At 41.0% G+C, this 21,786-nt stretch overlaps 1 protein-coding gene across 3 annotated transcripts in view; it reads right to left on the bottom strand.

The window, feature by feature from the left end:
* MNAT1 (MNAT1 component of CDK activating kinase) overlaps positions 1 to 21,786 on the bottom strand; it is a 120,618-nt gene that overhangs the window by 57,060 nt on the left and 41,772 nt on the right. For all 3 annotated transcript variants that reach the window (XR_004240861.1, XM_032112626.1, XM_032112625.1), the window contains exons 4-6: positions 17,719 to 17,822; positions 13,554 to 13,694; positions 8,097 to 8,222 (exon numbers count right to left, since the gene is read on the bottom strand). Coding sequence is in view for 2 of the 3 variants with exons in the window: in XM_032112626.1 (XP_031968517.1) it covers positions 8,097 to 8,222; positions 13,554 to 13,694; positions 17,719 to 17,822 (371 nt within the window). In the remaining variant the exon portion in view is untranslated. The remainder of the gene's footprint in view (positions 1 to 8,096; positions 8,223 to 13,553; positions 13,695 to 17,718; positions 17,823 to 21,786) is intronic.

Genomic DNA, 21,786 nt, shown 5'->3' with positions numbered 1-21,786 from the left:
TATTTACTACTGCTAATCATTCTCCATCATGCTACTCGGAAGTTGCAGTCATATTGTATTTATAAACCCATGAGATTTAAGGGAGCAGAAGGTGGATCACAGGACTGTGGATCACTTTTTAAATCCAGCATGTTAGTCCTAACCTGAGTTATATCATCCAGCGTATTTGGTGCGCCTCAGTTTATGTATTTGAATTCTGTATCCACTTATTGTCAGAGATGGTGGAGATAAAGCAGCAACAATTTCTTTTTCCTTTCTTCTTTTCAGAAATAGTATCCTTCTTAGCAAATCAATGCTCATTGTTAAAAACATGACACTGTTACTGATGACAAAAATTCAATGCTAAAGCAATATGCAATATACACTCTGACTAGCAATCAGGAAATGGTGCTTAGCAACTGCAGAATCCCACTTGTCCCAGGGCTATGTGCACCCCCTGTGAATCTCCACTCCAGAGAAGCTGCTTGGCAGGAACGCTGCATCCCTGAGCACCTTCATCCAGAGACCAGGTGGAAAGTGCTGTGACTCCCCTGACTGGGGCATTTGGGTTTCCTCTGGAAAGGGACTCTGCTTCATGGCACTGACACCAAGCCCAGGGCGTCTGAGCTGGGACACAGCTACAACACACAGGCACAGAGACAGAGAACACTCAGTGCCACTGGAAATTTTACCTTTACATGCATGTTCTCTAAACAAATATGTCTGTTCCAAAAGGATCTATATGCCTAAACACACTAGTTACTCTTGAAAACAAGTGTCGTGATTTTGCTGTGATTCTAAACTACCAAGAGCTGTAGAGAGGGAAATATTCCATTCAGCTGTAAAAGAGAAATGTGCGTGGTATGAGCCAAACGAAGATTAAAAACAAAATACCAATTAAACTTAAACTGGCATTCATCTCAAAGAAATCAATTCCATCTGAAGAGTTTCAGTCCGAAGACAGACCAGCTGAGCTAACAGTGAAGGAAGCCTTGATTGATTTATTTTTTAACTTCAGGCAAAAACTAAAAGCACTCAAAAAAACCCCACCACAACCCCCACACACACTAAAACACACTGCACCAAAACCAACAAACCAACCAACCAAACCAGAGCAGTAAGAATTGGCAAAGTAAGCCCCCCTCAGGAGCTGCAGAATAGTTGTAGCCTAAACCACAGCGTGACATGCACCTCACTTACCTCAGAGTACCTGGCATATGTCTAAGCAACTTTGAAGGAGCACAATTGATTAAAAAGGTATTTTGACAGACTTTTTGGAGTTTGAACAGGATTTTGGATAATTGCTCCATGAGCTATAAAAGAAACAGACTGAAAAACAGGAGCAGCCGCTGAGCAGTTGTTTGCACAGGAAGCAATATTGCAGGAAAAGGCAATAATAAAGAACAGTTAATTTGCCCTGAGTTGATGAGGTCAATGTTTTAAAAGAAATAGCTCCACATAACGTAAAATAAGAACGTTATTTCCCATCAGAATAATACTGCAAGCATAACACTGCACGAAAATCTCTTCCTTAACACTTGTTATGTGCAGCTTAGTGGTAACACACATTCCTGAGGTGTCCTAGACATCCTGTGTCTGACACAAATCCATTCCTCTGAAATACTGGCTCTACAACTGCTCCCTCCTGCAAGCTCTGGCTGCTCCAGGCTGCACACTGCTCTCCCCAACATCAAGCTACTAATAACCTGAAACTGCAAGAACTGGAATAAATCTGGGCAATATTCAGAGCCACAAAGTTATATTTAGCAGCGCTGCTGTGATTTGGACAGGGAAACAGTAGCTGGAGCAGATATTTCACTCTTAATTCACTGCCATTCAGGGGTGCTGTTGACAGGAGATGGAGCCCAGCTCAGCGGAAGAGCCACAGGTTAGGAATTTAGTAGGGCTGGATCCTATTCCTCCTTCCTCCACTGCTCTGCTGTCTAATCCTGGGTGAGAACATCCCCTCTGGGCATCTGGTTCCCCTCCCTCTCTGACACATCTATTTAAACTGCAAATTCATTGGGGTAGGGACCATCTTGGTAATGACAAAGCATGTACAGCACTCTGCACTAATAGTTCTATTAATAAATATTCCCACTGCTATTAAGTAATAAAACAAAAACGATTATAAGAATTGGAAGGTCAATGATGCATTACATTAATTCTGAGGTATTTGGGTATAAAATGCAAGATGGTAAACTTCCAAGCAGGAGCAGGCCAGGGGACACCTATGCTGTTTTCCCACATTTTTGGGAATCCAATTAGCAGTAATGGAGTTTTTAACTACATGAGATTACTCCAAGAATACCATCACTAGAGGCTAAGTGTCCTGGGAGGCTGGGGGAAGGGAGAAAAGAAACATTATAGAACTGGAAGGAACAGAAAAGGGACAAGCACACAGCCTGAAATGCGCTGGAGATGGCATGAGCTGAGCCAGTCTAAGGCACCCAGATTTTCTACAAACATAGAAATAGCCGGGCCACAGACTCAAAGGTTCCTTGTTCCCACTTCAATGAATTACAGAAGAATTAAATACATTCACACTTCTATGCATTTCTAACCACAATGCTGAGGTAAAGCACAGACCTAGAAAAGCCTTCTACAGTTCCATAAACATCAGAGACATAAGAAGGAAACTAAGTTCATGTAACATAATTAATTCCTGTTGCATTTGCCAACTGCCATTTGTCTGCAATACATATGGGCATCTCTTTTGCACCTTAAAATGAGTTTCACATTAAAGCTACCTCACAACCAGAAATGGTCATTACATTCACCAAGAAACAGAAGAATGGTTCTCTTGCCAGACCTTAGATTTGTTTTGCACCCCTGAAATTTCAAGCCCTAGAAATGCTGGAAACATTTCCATTTCTGACATCATTAACTTCTGACAAACTTTGCTCTTTTAGACAGCTACTAAGGTGTGAAGTACCACAACTGACAAGAAATAGCATTTTAGCACTACTGCAACAGTTAGGATTGCTACAGTTTCTTTTGTAGTTTTACACTGATTTGAGATTAGATTTAATAAGACTGTTTGAAATATTCAGCTGTGCTGAAAGTATGTTTCTTAATATGATGAGCATGATTAGGAGAAAACCCTGCAGCACTGTCTCCCCCCACTCACAGAGGTAAATCAGACTGATTGATTTGGAACATAAGCTGTGTGAACAGAGGTAGAACTTACTGAAAAAGGTAAAGGTAAAGAGCAGGCTACACAGAAAAAACTGCTTCCACTTGAAAGGAGGAAAAAAAAAGGAATTTCACAAAAGGAAAAGTGAAGGATATGCTGTCCCCATGAACTAATTGTCTGTCTCATGCTATAGGGGATGCTCTTGCTTAGCTTACAAGTGAAAGACATTCCCTCCTGCCTTTGCAAGCACAGGAACTCACGGCACTAATACAATACCTTAAATGAGCCCACTTCCTTGAGCATTGCCCAGGAGACTAGAATGGACATGCTCCTAACTCAGACACCGAGAAACATGTCTGATTAGCAGTTAGGCAGAAGAACATCTCTGACCACAGCCTTCCCAGGAAAAACACTCATGTTCAAGCAGAAAAAAAACCCAGTGGATTGCCACAACTGCCTTTGTGTAAACACCAGCTCCGGATCAGCCAGCACCTCAGATAGCTCTATCTGGCTTCCCTTCTTCTGAAACAAAATTAGAGGAAAACACCCATCAGAATAGGTCAGTGGCCAAACTACTAGGAAAAAATAAAAGCACAGGGGAAGGACATACACAGTGATTCATTAAATGTGCACTGCTAAGCCTCTGACAGTGAGCACAAACCAGATTTTCACAGAAATATACTGAATTTACAGAACTGTTGTGCCAGAGCATTAATTAGAATTGTATTTCTTGAGAAATTCTCAGTACTCCCTTAGAGTTGCCCCCACCAATAGGACTGATGTGAACCCCATGGTTCAGAGAAGAACAAAGCCAAAGCAGCCACAAACAGCACAACAAAAGCTCCACCCACTTCATGTGTACACCTACACAAAACGAGTGGACTGAGCATCTCAGGTTCTGTCATAGGTTAGCAAGCATCGTCCCGGAAGGGACGTCCTTGCTAAGGGGTGCTTACAGTTTCCTCTGGGAACTGATAGAACCTATCAGCTGGCCAGTTTGAATATGGACAATTCTCTAAGCCACTTAAAGTTGTGATCACCTCTGTGATCCACATTTAAGAATAGGCAAACTCCCCCTCCAAGCTCTCTCTCGTTTCCGGCGCTGGGACAGGTGGCTGCGGGCCCCGAGTGGGGGCCAGCGGGCCCGGCCAGGCCCTGCTTGGGCCAGGCCGGGCCGGGCCGGGCCACGGCCATCCTGAAGCCATGGACCTGTTCCAGCCATGGAACCCCCCCACTGCCTTGCCGTGGGCAGCCAGAGCGGCTCAGCTCTCCCCCCTCTCCACTGCGATAAGAAAAATTCAACATTCCAGCTGCAAAGCTGCAAGGCCGAGGTGAGATTAACCCTTTTTACTGCTGTGAAGAGCTGAAAACCTGAGGGAAGAGAGAGAGGAGATGCTTAAAGCTGAAATTCTCTTGTGAAGCTATGATATATCAGAGTATCCTGTTGTAATTTCATGAAGATATGGGGGGTGGAGTGTTCAACTCGTGAGCAAAAGCACCTGCGTTGAGATAGGCAGATGCTGACGCAGCTGTAATTTCATGAGAAGTTTGAACAGGGAGAGATGGACCAGATGAGGACTTTTGCTCCAAATGGGAAAGGAGAAAACCTCAGTCCGTAGAGATGAACCAGATGAGGACTTTTGCTCCAAATGGGAAAGGAGAAAACCTCAGTTCCTAGAGATGCTCCCAGAGATAGTCCTAAAGATGAAGATGATGAAGACCCTTTGCTCCCAGGGAAGGAGAAGGGCCTCTGTTTTTGTTTCTGAACGGCTCGACCTTAAAATTGTACCCCAAAAAACTTCAAGAGTGGACCCTCGAAAGCAGTTGCGGGAAAAGCTGCAAGTCGGGGGAAAGGACTCACACGCAGGCAGAGAGACTCCTCTTCCTAAATGGACTGAACAATATTTGGAAGTGGGCGGCTGTCTCGTTGTGATAATGTTTTCATGGCATGAGCAAGAAGAGACTTCTCTTTCTAAATTGACTGAACAAGGTTATTATGGAAGTGGTAAACAGACTGAACATCTCAAGGGTTGTCTTTTCACATTGTCAGTGGGAGAAGGGAGGAAGGTGGGGGGAGGAGGAGAGTTCTGAAGGTGGTATAATTTTTTTTTCCTCTTTTAGGTCTGTTAATAAACTTCTTTATATTCTTTCAAGTTTGGTGCCTGTTTTGCATTTCTCCTAATTCTTATCTCACAGCAGATAAACAGTAATGAGTATTTTGGACCAAACCACTACAGGTTCTTAGAAAAACACTCAGCCTGGAAAACAAGCATGTCCTAAGGTGAGTGCCAGGTGGGAATTCACCTCACACTGTCACTAGAACATGCCTTCATACATCATGTGCAATGAGCAGAACTGCTTTCCACAAAACCAACTCTGCTCCAAGCCCAGCAATTTGCATTTGACTACAGTAACTTCTCAAGATGCACCCCAGTCCTAATCTGAAAACATCAAGAATTTGAGATTTCGTTGCTTTCCAGAGCCAATTTTAACAGTGAGGCCAATTAAACAGCAGAACATTATGTGAACTTTAGGTCTTATTCATTCCTTCAGTTCCTATTTAGATGGTATTTGTTTAACTAAGGTTACTGGATCTTGATACATTTAATGCTGCACTGCTCAGATTTGGCATGTTCTGTGCTAAGGAGGTATTTAATAAATTGAGTCATACCTTGACCTTCTCCTAAACCAGAGGCAGAATGCAGCACACAAAGCAATTCTGCCTTTGAATGGACTTTGCTGGCTCCTCTTTGCATTCTTCCTGATTTTTGCACTCAAAATGCAGCCAGCAGAACTCTCCAGTATACAACTCTTCCCAATATTGCATTCAGGAGAAGTCCTTTCCTATTTATTGCTGGACTATCCACATACCCAAGGCTCCCACAGACGCTGTGGCTGAGAGTCAAACTGTTTTACCTGCTTAGCTAAACTTCCAAATCCTCTTCCCACAGCCTGTTCTTTACTCTTCTATTTCTGATTTTGCATTTAGCCATATTAAAACACATTTCATTCAAATGAGGCCAGCTTGTCACAGCGGCCCTGTAAACTGCCAATTTGCACGTCATCCACAGAAATTCAACATCTGCTTCTAAGCATTGAGCTGCCTCCTAGCAGAACACCCACAGAAACATTCCCAGGCTGTGGGACCAACTTCTTCAAAAATTACAAGTTAGACAGTTCATTCATTTCTTGTGCAGAGTATCAATATTGTTATTATTGTGTGATATAATTTCCATATATTTTTTAGAATAATGTCATGTAATAACGAAATCAAGCCCCCTGTAAAGAAAATAAGGAAACAGTCATCTTTCTAAACAAAATCTGTAATTTTATTGGTGTAAAATTCTTGATGCAATCCATTTTCTATAAACAGTAGACACTAACTTCAAATGCTCCTATCCTTAACTTTATTTTTAAAAAACATTAACAGAAATAAGAACAGTTAAATTGTTCCTTTTCAATTTAGGACTAGGATCAGTCAGGGTGAGGGATTTTTTGTCTCCTGGGATTGAACAAATTAAATTATTTATCTATTCACATTTTCACTGAAAATAGATTTTCACATGAACACTGATGAATTAGCAATTAGTTATCTGGCATATCCTCTATTATTCCAAACATTAAGATTTAAATGTCATGCTGCTGGATATCTCTTCATCCAAGTCTTTCTCCATTCCTGGATAAAGTTTACTTAGGGCTGCAGATCTCAAATGTCCACTACCACATACTGCATTTAATATTCATTTTCAAGCGAATTAGAAAATACTTCCACTGTCCTCATCACATAACATAAGCTTATCTTCTTCCTTTTCCCACAGAAAGGCCACAGCTGTAAGAAATTCTGACAATACATTTTAACAGCAAGAAAAAGTACAGGCATTCAGAGTATTTTTTGCAGGCATTTTCTGTCCACTGGCTTTTCTACACAGACAGAAAATCCCTCACAAAGCATATCAATCTGCTCTAGACTCTTATATTTTAAAAGAAATAGGAAGAAGATCAATTTACACCACAGGAAAACAATCCACACCTTTGCAAAAACTGACACTGCTTTTGGAAAAATAAGCTGCAAAGGCTTCTATACTGTGAACACTTTGACAGATAATGAACACAGCACAAACATTCATGGCAAAAATAAATCAATTACTGATAGGAAACTAGTCTGATGCACAGGCTTTTGCTTTGCTGACTTCTTGGTTTGTTGAGGAGAATAGAGGGTGTTGGTTATTTTCAAGACATTCAGTTTACCACTATCAATTGTAAAATATAAAGTCTAAAAAAAGTACAGAGATTTAAAACAATACAAACCAGAAAACCAGTAAGGTGCAAACAAGACCAGTCACTTGTGCTCCCACCCCCAGCTTTACATTTATGTACACAGGCTGATGTGTACTTGTCCCATGTCACGACACAGAACAGGAATGCTGAGAGATCTTCAGCTGCCACCCTAACAGTGACACATTTGCAAAAATACTTGTTGCTTCCTAGAGCCAAACACCAATGAAATACAATGAATAAATACAAATAAATAACGATGAAAACAGAGCCCTTAACCTTGGCATCGTTTTCTAGATTGTCAGTCCAGTACTCACAGATTACTCCAGTGTGCAAAGTAAATCTGAAGGAAGTGCAGACGATTCTTGACCTTCCAAAATTTCAACTTCCAGAATTAGTACACAAATTAAAAAAATAATTCAAGGACACCACAACTTCACAGGGAGAGAGGTATAGCTTGTTTTTTGACAACTACATAATGAAAACATCGCATATATTTGTGATGACCCTTCTGGGTGGGTCATCACAATATTCCAGCTAGCAGAATGATAAAATTCTTCGATTAATTCCTAATTACTTCTTTAATTAGAAGAGAACAGTATTTCATGTAACATGCAACTCAGGTTTAAATGACCTCTTAATTTCATATGAGGAAATCCTTGATCTTCTGAAAGGCATTAAAAAAAAACAAGCAAGCAAATCTTACCATTTTGATGCCAGTGGAAAACGTGACTGGTTTGACAGGTTTGGGTTTTTCCAGCTGCATTTCTAGCTGAGTAGATCTGTCCTTATGCTGAGCTAAGAGCAGAGAGGCAGGAAGATCAGAGCTCTCCTGTAAACATATGAGGAACAAACTTGAGTCCTAAACCAAAACAAATATTAATTAACACTGCATATTCTTCAAAACTGCAAGCTGTGACTACAAGGCCATTGCTAGGAGAACAGCAGAATGCCAAGTATCCTCTCCCTCAGAAAGAGTTTACAGAAAATGATCATTTTCAGTAATAAGAAAAAGCTGCAGCAACCCCATAAATCAGAGTAACCTGCAAACAACCATTTTTATAGAATTCACATTAAAGACAATATAACAGGCTCCTTATTCCAACTGGCCAATGCAACTGTATTTATTAAAATAAAAAAAAAATTAGAACTTAATCAGAGAAGGAATAATACTGAGTAGTATAACTTGGATCAGATGTTTATCTAAGACACATTCTTTCTACCAATGAACTCAGACCAGTTTGAAATTGTTTCCCATTAGATTTCACCTGAGGCCGTTTGGAAATGATCCTTGCTCTGCTCTGCACAATGGCACTATTGTAAGTGCAACCAACAGCATATTTATTTTCTCCTTCAGCAACTTATTTTTAGGGAAGCCAGCCAATTTTTAAAAATATATGTATAAAGTAGTAAAATGAATAGTTAAGCAAATGAATTACTTAAACTCTCAGGACAAAATGATTATTAACATACATATATGTAAGTGCATTCTTGAGAGAGTCACGAAATTATTGGCCAAGTAATTTTCTAAGAGACTAATGCAACTATCTACATGCACACAGAAATGCTTGAGAATTCCTGGCTAGAATTACCATGAAGTTGAGAGCAGGGAAGAAGTTCAGACAGATTCTTCCTGAACTGCTCTAGCACGGTATTTTATTCCTAAGGCCCTCACACATCACATTTACTTCTATTTCAAAGAACCAAGCAAATACTGAACTATGAACCATATTTGTTACTCACAAAACCAAACAGATTTTATGAACAGGACTGTGATTTTTAAATTATTCAGTTCAAGGTAGGAAGTTGGATGTTTCTAATGCCACGAGATGCCTTGCTGTTTTCATGGTACCTGGAGAAATCTTCTGAAGTGATCATGAAGAACAGTCACGTTGTACACTGACTTTTCACATTGCTCTCCAGTCTTTTTTCCTCTCTGTATTTTATTACACTGCCTTTGTCTTACCACTAGAATGCAAGTTAAAAGCAGAAAAATCTAACATGACAAGACCTGGTCCAGAATCACAAATGCAACAACTAAGGCACAGGCTCCTACTTGCATTTCTGTGATTAACTAGGAGGAGGGGAGGGAAGATGCTGAAAACCTAAATTGTGGAGACATCTAATTTCTGTACAACTGGGAGAAATTTTGGACCACAAATGCACTAGTTTAGAGCCTGCTTCTCTCAAGTGTTGTACATCTCTAACCACCATGCAACAGCATGTGCTGCCAGCTGTCAGCAGAGGTTAAGGATGTTGAATTCTTTCAATCACCAGGTTTAACATGTTGGGGGAGAAGGGAAGAGTGGAAAGCGTTCTCTTGTTCATTTCATCCTTCATATTCCTTAAACTCTCACTGCATTTCTAATGGAGTGACTCAAGGAAGCCAACTTTTAACCAACTTCTCCAGAGTTCACACAATGACCAGTAACCAGATTACACAACTGTGGGAAACCCACACTGTGCCAGCAAGGCACCACATCCTGATTGTTTCTCCTTTTGAATATGCACAGGGCCCTTCTGTTAACTATTAACACACGTGGAAGTTCCAACCCTGTGTTTATCCATACCAGCAATTTTCTGTATGGGAAAACAAACTGTCTACACTATGAACAAAGCTGGTTATACGCAACAATTTCTGAAAGATTTGTCTCAAAACCCTTGAGGTTCTGGATATGTGGATAAAAGTGTGGATATGACATCTTTAACACATTTGCCTGACTCCAAGCTATGCCACAGCCCAGGGAAAACCTGCTCCTCTGCCATATGCTGCAATCCCATTGTGCTCATGCCTGGGAAGTATGGGCTGTTGAAGAGGAAAATGCAAGTCCCATAACACACAAGGTATCTAAGAGATCATCTTAGAATCCTCTGTATACACACAGGAGAGTTTGTACAGCACATAAAGAAAGTGCTTTAATATTTTACTCAGCCTGGATTATCCAAGACTACCGAAGGTTTAAAAAAAAACCCCAAACAAACAACAACCCAAAAAAACCCACTCATATAACTCTTCCAGTGATACATAAAGTGCATTTGAGTCTGCAAGTCTAAATTACAACAGGGTATTGTGTAATAATAAAGTGAGAGGTTTTATTGTAAAACAGGTGACCTACAATGAAGGTAACATAGAAATTGCCTAATTTAGTACTGGGAGGCAAAAAGGACCAGACTGTTTTTCCAGTGGCCAGCAGAGCCTGGGTCTGCCCCGATGCCTTGCTCACCTCCCCAGCACTTCACACTGGCCTTCCCCTCCCTGTTCCCAGCCAAGCAGGGGTTCACGGAGCCTTGGCCCCAGGCCCAGTCCTTTCTGCACAAGCTCCTGCACTCCCCAGGCTGGCCAGAAACCAGGGCCCACTGCACAACATTTTAAATACCAAACATTTCTGTGCCTCTGGACTATCTAAATTTTCAGCTCTTTGAAGATGGCACAGTATTCTCGAACACTTTTGTACACAACTGAGACCTTTACCCCATATGAAACCACCACAAGTAACACATGTAACGACTCAGAGCACCACGATGGCGAGGGAAGGGGCACCTCTCCCATGAGGAAAGGCTGAGAGCATTAGGATTGTTCAGCCTGGAAAAGCAAAGGTTTTGGGGTAACATCATTGTGGCCTTCCAGTATCTGAAGGGAGCTGACAAAAGATGGGGAGAGGCTATTTACAACAGCCTGGAGTGACAGGACAAGGGCAAGAGAGCAGGTTTAGCTTACACATTGAAAGAAATTCTTTACTGAGGGTGGTGAGGTCCGGGCACAGGTTGCCCAGAGAAGCTGTGGATGCCCCAACACGGTGAGTGTTCAAGGCCAGGCTGGATGGGGCTCTGAGCAATCTGCTCTAGTGGAAGTTTTCCGTCCCCATGGCAGGGGGTTGGAACTGGATGGTCTTCAAGGATCCTTCCAACACAAGCATTTCTATGACTCTATGAGATTTGTAGCTTCTTAAGATTTCAGCACCAAAGATAAAATTCATTTCTTGATAAGGAAAATACCTGACATCTCTACTTGTACAACACAAAAACTGTGTCTTAGATTATTTCTTGCTACCCAGTGGCAGGGGCAAACTTGAAAAAAAAAAAAAAAAAATTACCATGATCCATTAGGTCTGGGGTGTAGGTTGACCACATCAGGTCCAAAGGAGATTCAAAACCAAGGTAAGCTTCCCACCTTCCTCTGCTCTCACTCTGCAGAGTCAGTGGTGAAACCAGTGGTATCTCTGTAGCCAGAAATTAATCCTTTTTGGTTTAGCACAGAACCAGCAACCATAGATATAAGATTGGGTTTTTTAAGTTAATTCTTTACACTGCTGCTGCTTATGCTTGGCTTTTGCTGCATTTCTCATTTAAGTTTTAGTTATGATCAGTTTCATTTTCAGATTTGCAGCACAGCATTAGAGGGATTTCAGAGACCATAGGAAATGTTTATTTGTTTAACAACCGCTGGTTTTCCAGAGACTTTGTAAGTCATTACACAAACACTTCAGTGCTGGTTTTATAAATCTTAGAAATATTACAAAGCAAGTTTTGGCTCAAATTTAAGTTGACACTGCCCCTTCAGAAACAGAGACACAACTTGAAACTGTCCAGTTTCCTCCCTCAGCCTTTAAAAATCACCTTTATGTTGTTTTTAGAATATTAAGATATGTTTTAATAGCAATACATATGCAATCACAGTTGAAACTACCTACTTTAGTCATGTTTAAGGGTTACTTATAACTATACTTTCTGCAAGCCATCTGGTGAAGGTTTCCAATAAAACCAATTGCTGTGTTAAAAAAAAATTAATAAAACAACCAAACACACATCACCACTGGTCTCTAGTCAGTTAGGAGTGTGTTTTAGAACAGGGTTTTAAAAAGTCAGAAACTAAAAATCCATATTCTAAGAAATTAAATTCATATTCATAGTGGAGTTTTTATTAATTGATCCATTGTTCCTAATTGTGTGGACTGTAAACATATTTACCTTTAAAGTGAAAATAAATTGCTGGATGTAAAGATACAGGCTTGGGGGTGTTTTTTAAAGAATCTTTCTGCTCATCTTTGCTTTTGTCTACAAAAGGAAAACCAATGACAGGTTGCCAGGAATCCTGGCTTGGAGAAAGGCATCTCTTCAGGAGGTCTTGAATCTCCTAAATTACACTTAGATCCTCTATCCATGTCAGTGCCTTCTGCACTGGCTCCAAGAGGAACTCTACTTTTTCAGGAAAAGTAGAAAAGCATCTGTATCTTGAATAAGAGCTGAGACTACAAGCAGGAATTAACACTGTATTAGTGTGAGATGCATTGATCTAAGAGAGAAAATATGATTTAGATATGCCAAGCAGCTTTAACCTCACTGACACTGCTGAACATGTGTGCATATGCATACATACTTCTTTTCTCTGATTTCCTTCAAGGTTACACACAGACTGTGTGTACACAGACTGTGCTCATGGGTGTTAAACCTGTGAATGTGTGTGTATGCATGTCTGTACTCAAACTCATATTGAAAAAATTTAGACGTGAATCTTGTTTAAGTGAGACACTGAGTTTCTCTATGCCCACACATTACTGTATTTCACATGCAGAATCAGTAAATTAACCAAGATTACCACAACTTCCAGGAGTATTCTGAGTTTTCCTCCATTTGTCTATACAAATTTCACTCACTTCAAAAGGAGCAACTTGTACCAGAGAAGTTGCAGTAAGAGAACATGACACACTCAAGGCAAGAAAACTTTTCATTGTAGTAGTTTTTGAATACAAAGGGACCACCAATCATTTAGGTGCTCTGACTGAGAAAGGGCTGACCAATGCTTGGATAACTCATGAGGTTACTGTCCCCTGCTCTCCACCATCTCCACTGCAGAGGTGGCTGAGTCAAGAAGCAGCTGCTGATGAACATTTTGCTTACACACCAGACTATCAGCCACGACTCAGAACTGCATAACAAGCCACCAGTGGTAGATTAAGTCTACAAATCCCAGAAGCACTCTTCACCCACTCCTTAGCTCACCAAAACCAGAGTGGTTTGCAGCACCGCAATAAATAACAGGTGAGAGAATGGAAACACAAAACATGTGAAACAGGGACAGATGTGTTAACTCCACACCGTTAGCAGTGATAGAGATGAATGTCAATGCTACTGAGCATTCAAAGCCTCTGGTTTTGTTACTCACCAGATCATCCAGGAGTGCCTGTTTATTCTTCCTTTTTATCATCTGTTGTAGCTGTTCTTCCTTCTGCATGAACAGTCGCCTTTGTTCGCTTTCCTGCCGCTCCACCTCCAGAGCCTCCTCCAGCTCTTCCTGCTCCCGCGTCTGAAAAGGAAATCAGAAATCAGCTCACAGCCACCCCCCAGCTCCACTGCCCACCAAGGGACCCAGGGCAGCCCATGCAAGAAAAGCAGCCAAATTCTACCTTTTCAAGCAGAATTTTAAGGTGATTATGGATGATTATTCTACCTCCTTATTGTCCAGTGTAAAGTTAAGATTTTGAACTTGCTGCAGTCTGGATCTGACTCCTTAAATGTTAGAGAATGGGTTTTCCCTACACTTTCACTCTAAAGGAAGCCTCTCTGGGCTCCTACACATCCTAAAACTCAACGATGTAAGTAGGGTTAACAAAAATATAATCCCACAATGCTATTACTGATTGTTCCATTCATCAGCTGCATCTTCTTTGCAAAGCACACCCTGTGCTTATCAGTGGTGTAGAAGAAAAAGGAGAAATTACAAAAATGTGACTATTAATAGAGAAGCCTATAAGTCTAAGCATGAATTGTGAAAAGGCCACATTTTCAGAAAATAAGGAATTTTTCCTACAACCTGGGCTACAGTCATGTGACATGAGATGAAAAAGAAAGATTACTAGTACAAAATTACACGTTTTTGTTACAGATCTATCTCTTGGCAAGTCTTTTTTTAAACCTGTAAACTACTAAGTAATCTGTATCTGAAAATCACAGTGAAAGAATAAAAAAAAACAGAAGAGGGCTCAGAGATAGGGGAAACTAAGAGGATTAAACAATTTAATAAAGAAGAGGGATCAAAAGAATGTCAGTTGGGTTGCAAGAAGGTATAAGGAGAAACATACAGGAAACATCTTCCAAATCTTCCCCATCAAAAATACTAGAGCAAAGGGAGATGCAGCAAAAATGGCGAGATAATTAAAATTTTATAAACTTAAATGGCTGATTTATTGATGAAAGCAGTTTCAGCAAAACATCATAGGGGAAGACACTGACCTCTTCTCTGTGGTACCCAGTGACAGGACCCAAGGGAATAGCCTGACATTGTGTCAGGGGAGGTTTAGGCTGGATATCAGGAAAAGGTTTCTTCACCCAGAGGGTGGTTGGCACTGGAACAGGCTCCCCAGGGCAGTGATCACAGCCCCAAGCCTGACAGAGCTCAAGGAGTTTTTGGACAAAAACTGCTCTCAGGCACAGGGTGTGACTCTTGGGAATGGTGCAGTGCAGGGCCAGGAGCTGGACTCAATAATCCTTGTGGGTCCCTTCCAACTCTGTTTATTCTGTGATCACTGAGGCCAAGAGCACAGTAAAGTTTGTTCTAATCATAAAACTGTATCACAAAGCCCAGCTACCTGATATAAGCTAGAATATGTAAAAAATATCCTTCTACCAGACAGATCAAGCCAGTGGGTTCCAGTGAGGCTCAGCTACCCCCTGGATGCAAGAGCTGGATCACCTCACAGATCTCACCACCTGCCACCGAGCCAACAGAAGCTGCTTCCATTTTGTAACTGGTGAAAAGCTGGTCACCAACCAGCAACCACCTGGAACTGGGCTCTCTTTGCATTTAATGAAAGGAAAAAAATAAGCAAGAAAATCCCCAAACTGCTAACTGAGATTATGTCTGAGAATTAAGGGATTTAGTTAGTTCGGTCAACAGAACTGAAGAGCTCAGGGTTTTTGAGACATTCCAAGGCTCTTCCACATTTATCTCTAAAGACTGCCTGGAATTTGCACTGAAACAGAAGAAAACTTGTAGGGAAGTGCTGACAGACCTAGTCTGAAGAAACAGCCCAGAAAACTTATAGTCAGAAATAAGTAAACTGATAAACAAATCTAAACCAGAGCAGACTACAGGAAAATGGAAGAATAATCATGTGTCAGATCAAATTCTTTAGAGGAAGACCAAACAGAACAATAAAACAGAAAAGATGAGTTCAACAGGCAGCAAAAGTTGTGTCCAGACTAGAGATAATCTAAACACAGTCCTAATATGTGAAGGAAAAGATGATGACAGTGAAGCCTGGAGTAAACTCAAGCCTACAAGTGAAGAAGTAAGAAGAAAGTAAAATAATGTTTCACCACATTCAGGAAAGGATAATCAAGAAAACATGCACATTCGCATCACAGAATTCAGACAAAACTATTTCAAGACTGCACAAAGCAGCAAGTGAAATCAAACATCTAGTGATAAAGTAGGAGGCAACAAGTTACCCTGTGACTGGAGAACTGCAAATACTTAAGGGAGAATCACTGGAAAAGTTGTAGTCCACTCAGGGTGCAAAGTTTTATAAATAAGAAGTGTATATAAATATCTATATATAAAAAACACTTCATAATTACAAGAACACCAAGATCTTCATGCTTTTTTTCTGAACTAAAAGAGAAGAACAGTCTGAGGTAGAATGTATTTCCAGCAGAGATGGGAAAACAGAGTTCCTTTATGAGAGGCATTAAGATCTCTGCATTCAATTCTGGCCCCTTCTGCTTGCCAAACATGAATTCAAACTGGAGCAGGCAAAGGGTAACAAAAACAACAAGAGGGACAGAAGATACCCGTATCCCTCAGAAGCAACCGATTATAGAGGACAGAAAAATTTAAGTCAAGAATGTAGGGACAACGACTGGCCATAAGAAGTTTAGGCAAGAAAGTAGGAGACCTTTCTACCATGGATGGAGTAAAGACATTCCAAAACTTGCTAAGAAGAGCTAGAGAGGAAAAGCACCCTTTCAGCTTTTAGGAAAGGGGTAAATTTATAGACAAGATCATGCAGCTTTTGTAATAACCACTGTGTAAAGTCTATTATTATGTTTCAATTGTTGAAAAAGAAATTATGAATGTTTCAAATGTTAAAAAAGAAAAAAAAAAAAGAAATTTCTCCAGCTCTCCAGTGAGTGTGGATTCCCGCAGGCTTGACCAGCTTCCAGCAGCCAGCCTCCAGCACAGCAGGACTGCAGAGCACAGCAAACAGAAGTCCTGGGGGCTTGAGTGGGTACAGGGTATTACAGAGCTGCTTGACAGGATCACACAGACCCTGCACAGGCTGTCAGAGTCACTTCCTTGAAGGGAAGGTGGGCTGCAGGCAGAGCACGCTGTTCTCACTGTGACCCCAGAGGCTGCAACTCCATTGTAAAATAAGACATGTAGCCAAAGCTTTGGCAGGTCTCTTCAAGCTCTGAAGCAGAGGATATTGCACAGTGTCAGAGACAGGATAACAGATCAGAGATGGACCCCTAGGGAAATTTCCTTGCCTTTAAAAGGAAGAGGTTCAAACAAACATTTTTCAGATTCCAATCTCCTCCTGTGAAATCCTAGAGCTAACGAAATCACTCAGAGTTTTGCCACAGACTTCAGGGGAGTGAGGATTTCACCCCTACTGATTTGAAAGCAAGTCCTTAGTGCAACTGCATTAAAACACAAAACCTTGTCATGTCACACTCTGGGCAGACATTTTCCTTCAAGAACTGATAACAATGTGTATTTTTATGCTGAAAAAATATTTACCAGATTAAACTTTTCCTACAGGAATAGATGCATGCAAGTTTATTTTTAAAGAACAAAATGATATGTGAGACATAATTTAATGAATGAATCTTCAAAGAGCCCTGTGTTTTGCACACAGATCATATATACAATATCCCTGATGTTACTGTTATCAGCTCTTGAACAAAAGTTTTAATGTTTGTTTCAACATCTTTCATTTTGAATTTTGCATAAAGCAGGCCTGTGCTTTGTCTCAATTTTACAACTCTCTCCTGGGAGCTTCATAATGTCTGAGTCTGGATTCCTTTTTTCCTTCAGATGAGAAAGGAACGATTGTCCTGGTGTAGGAACGAACTTCATCTCTCCTGGATATTGTCCAACAACACTGCCAGCACGCATGCCATGGTGATGTATTAGACACAGGCTCTACTGCCTGCCCCTCTCTTCAAGCCCTTCCCAAAACAAAGCATAACTACATTTCAACTATCAACCTCAATATTTAAATACAAAGAAATCTGCACAGTGCTTTCAGCTTTGAATTGTTTTAAGAAAGTACTCCACAAATCTTTAACAAACGAATAAAAATTGTAGGGGAGAGAAGTTAACTAACCAGTTTTAACTTATTCTTCTGAATGACTTCTTTGTTATCCTTTTGATACAGCTCCATTTTCTTTTTGGTGTTCTCCAAGTCCACATTGTTGGTCAAGTTAAATACTGCATAAATATTATAAAGAGAGAAAGCAAAAGTATTAGGCCAGCATGCATGCCCATGACAAAGAAACACTATACTTATGCACTCTATCCCTTCTAGCCAGATATAAACATTGCAGTAACAGAACTTATTTAAACAAGCCCTATAAAGACAGAGACAATCTGCTAAGTCACTGCACTTCAACGAAAGCCAGCAGAGTTTCTGTAGGTTTACACATCTGTAGGAGATTAAAATTTGAATCTTGCATCCCATTTTGTGACACTGATAATGATACACATGAATAATCACCATACTATTCATAAAACATTGACCTTTTCAAGTAGCAGTTATAGCTAAGAACACAGTGATTCCTGTAAAATTAAATTAGACCAAACACATGCATATTAAGACAAGGTTAGAAATTATTAAGTCATTCCATTTCACAGGGAATATCTAATGCACAAAGACTACAGTGACTGTTTGAATTCTCAGGGACACAAAAAAAATTCACATTGCTTGATAACTTAAAAGGCACCAATGTACAATTACCTTTATTATGAGGAATCTTCAGATGCTTGCAGATTAACAGGTCATCTGGCATTCTTTTGATGTCTCTCAATGGTAACAGGCTATATCTCATGTAATTATGAGCAAGCAGGGTCGGCCAGCAAGCTCCACAGTTTAGCACAACATTCCCAATTATCTACACATGGCACAGACGATATCTCAAGAAATTGAACAGTTTCTATAATCAACAGCTTGAAAGATGTAGATGGTTTGGATGATTAGTAATTTGATGCAATGCCTGAGCCCTTCACCTCTAGGTCAGTGGTTCACTTGGGGGTCAAGTGAATTCCAGCTGAACGCTGTTATCACTGGGAAGTCACTTGGCGATCCCTGTCCAGAGTGGATGCTGGGCTCATGCCCGTGGCCTTAAAGCTACTGAACAGTGCCAGCACACAGCACTCAAAGCCTCCAAGAGCTCTGTCATGTGGCTACAAGAGCAGCGGAGAAGTTTGTGCTGCCATTGATAAACCCTTCACAAGAAACAACCGCGCAGTGACTGTGCTACATCAGACCCTGTGGAAGGGAAGGAAGTTCTTGTGAAAACCAGCATGGGACTTGGGAGGTTTTGGTTCGGTTCCCTCTTCCCAGGCTTTTAGGCAACCAGGGCCAAACTAACCCTGGGCACAGGCACCACTGCCAAGTCATTTGTACCAGTGAGGCTGCTAGGGAGGAACAGAAGGAAGCAGCATGAAGTCTGTTGTTACTCATCAGGATAACACACATCTCAGTTTGGGGAAGATCCTATCTCTTCTTTCATCCTCTCCACAGGTAACACAGGTCAGATGAGCATTTAGGAGGGTTCTAGGCAAACCAAACCAAGAGTAGCCCAGACTGGCAAACCAGGTGAGAGCAGAGAAGGAAACATCAAGAGATCAAAGCCAGGAGCAAATGGAGATAAGAAGAAACGGGAAGGTCCAAAATGGTAGAGTAGTGGGATGCAGCTCAGTTCTACAAGCCCAGCTCACCACCGCCAAGAGAGGCATTCCTGCTCTTATGCTCCTCTCCCCAGGCACAGGCCTCACCCTTTCCCCTGCTCTGACTCCAGAACTCCCCTGGATGCTTTGCAGTGCCAACAGAAATCCCCCAGTAACCTGAACTGGCTCAACACAGGGGTCGGGCAAGTACCAGAGAGGGTACCAGGGAAGTAATTAAAGAGTACAGATGGGAATAGGAATATTCTCTTTCCAGGAGTATCAAACCACCACCTCATTTTACTGTTATTAAAAATTTCCAATTTCTTCAAATTGCAACCAAAAAGGGCTCAGCAAGATACAGCTGAAGAACTTCCTAACCTTAAGTTAAAAACACCCAAATTGCTGTATTTATTTTTCCCCTTTTTTAAATAATAAGCAATATCAAGAGGACTGACATTTCAATTCAGCCTGGCTCCTGAATCAGCTGAACTCTTCCAGCCCCACCCCAGCATCCTCAGTTCAGAGAGAAGATCTAAGATGGAGGCTGAGTTTGTGCTTTAAGAATTTCAGAATCAACACCTGAGTTGAATTTTGGAACTTTGCTACTGTTCCTGGGCAGATTGCTGGGTCTCTGTACTGGAGGTCTCCCACTGGCAAGAACCACAAGGGGAATAAAGGTTCCTTCCCCTTATACATCACCTGCTGTATCTCCATACTACAGCTACAGCCAGCACTTCTCCCTGTGGTCTTGATCTCATCCCAGATGGAACCTCTGGGCACTGCCATAACCCAAACAAGCCACTCAAAGTTCAGCTCCTTGGTTTTTGGAAGCAAGCTACCTATTCCAAATGTTTTGGGGCTTTTTTCCTCTCCAAAAGGCGTAACATTTTCCTATTTCATATTGTGACTTTCTGGTCATAGCAACCTCTCCTTAATAAAGCACATTATTTTACCCTAATGTTTAGTAATTTAATGGAGATCTGACCTCCACATTTCCAGCCTACAGTTGCCCACTTACAAGAAGTTTTAATATTTGAGTATTAGGGGAGAGAAGTAGTGTCATGTGAAAATGCTGGCATATAACCAGACCAGGGCTCTGCAACGACAGCAGCTGCATGGGAATGTCAGCACTTCCTACAACTTAAATCCACACAGCAGTTCTCTAAACTCTTCAATGACGACACAAGAAAGAAATAGCATATGAGCCATGCTGTGCTAGCAGGATGCCCAGATGCCACCTTCAGGTGCATGAGGAGATGCCAAATTGCCTTTAAGCTCCTGAACATCGTGAATATTTCTCTAAAAATAAATCCAGGAATAAGCTGGTGATCTCTGTTTTGCAACTATTGCTGCTGGAAACCTTCAGGGTTTGGGTTTTTAACGTCTTTCTCAGTTATCTTTAATAGGTTCAACTAGTCATAATTTGGCCTACAAAACAAGAAGCTTAAGATTTAAAACTCATACTGGGGAAAAGCAGGCATGTTTTAAATACATGCAGATGCCTACCTTTATTAAGAACTACTTACAAAAGTGTATTTTGGTACTTCATAAGAAGTAACATTTCTATCTAAAAAAATCTATTTCTGCATCAATGTTAGAGAAATTTTTAGCAGCCACCTGCACAGTCACCCTAACAGCCCACTGCTCTGCTCATGGCAAGGTGGAAGTGTTTATCCCCCCTTGTTTTCCTGCTGTGGCTGGAACCAAACCACAGCTACAACCCCCTCAGCAGTCAGATCTGCTCACACCACGCTGACCCTGCTCTGTCCATCTTATTCTGCTTTGTCACTCAAGGTTATTGTAGGACACCAGCAATCAGAGACTCAAACTTCCAGCACCCTCAAAGGCCAGAGCAAATTTGTCCCAAAGAAGAGTTATACATAGTCATTGATGAGGAACACTGTTCTGGTCCTAAGCATCTCCTCCTCAACACTGAGTTATCCACATTTCAAGAGTGGAAACACTTAAGAGCTACATTTTGTGGTAAGAGTGGAAACAGTGTCAAAAAAGTGTATTAAAAAAAAGTAAAACGGTGGAGAGCGTAACAGTGTAATCTGGATCTCTTACAGCAACAGTGTCAACAGCTGCCCTTTAGTGCATGAAAACTGCATCTCCCCTCCCACAATAAACACCTACCAGCAAAACAAGTTGCTCTTTGACACTGCATGGTTACCAACCAGCCAAAACATCTTTCAACATATTTTCTAATAAATTTTTCATGAGCTTCAAACGTCTTTTCATCAATATTTATAGAATACAAATTCTTGCCATTGTATCCTCACAATTACAGCTGACAAGTCTGTTTTGCAAGGGGCACTAGGGCACAAAAAATAATTAAGATATTATTTCCCTCTCTTGTCCCTTGTCCCGTCCACAAGTTACTTGGCATTTAAAACCCAACAACTATAAAACCAAAGAACACAGTTGCTAATACTCAACACACTAACTTTTACATAGCTAGGACTATGCAGCACTTTTTTTATTTGGCCTGCTTTGAGTTTTGCCA

Source organism: Corvus moneduloides, chromosome 6 (genome assembly GCF_009650955.1).
Source record: "Corvus moneduloides isolate bCorMon1 chromosome 6, bCorMon1.pri, whole genome shotgun sequence".
Taxonomy (NCBI): Eukaryota; Metazoa; Chordata; class Aves; order Passeriformes; family Corvidae; genus Corvus; species Corvus moneduloides.
The sequence above is the reverse complement of the archived record's forward strand: the minus strand, read 5'-3'. Positions and strand labels throughout refer to the sequence as shown.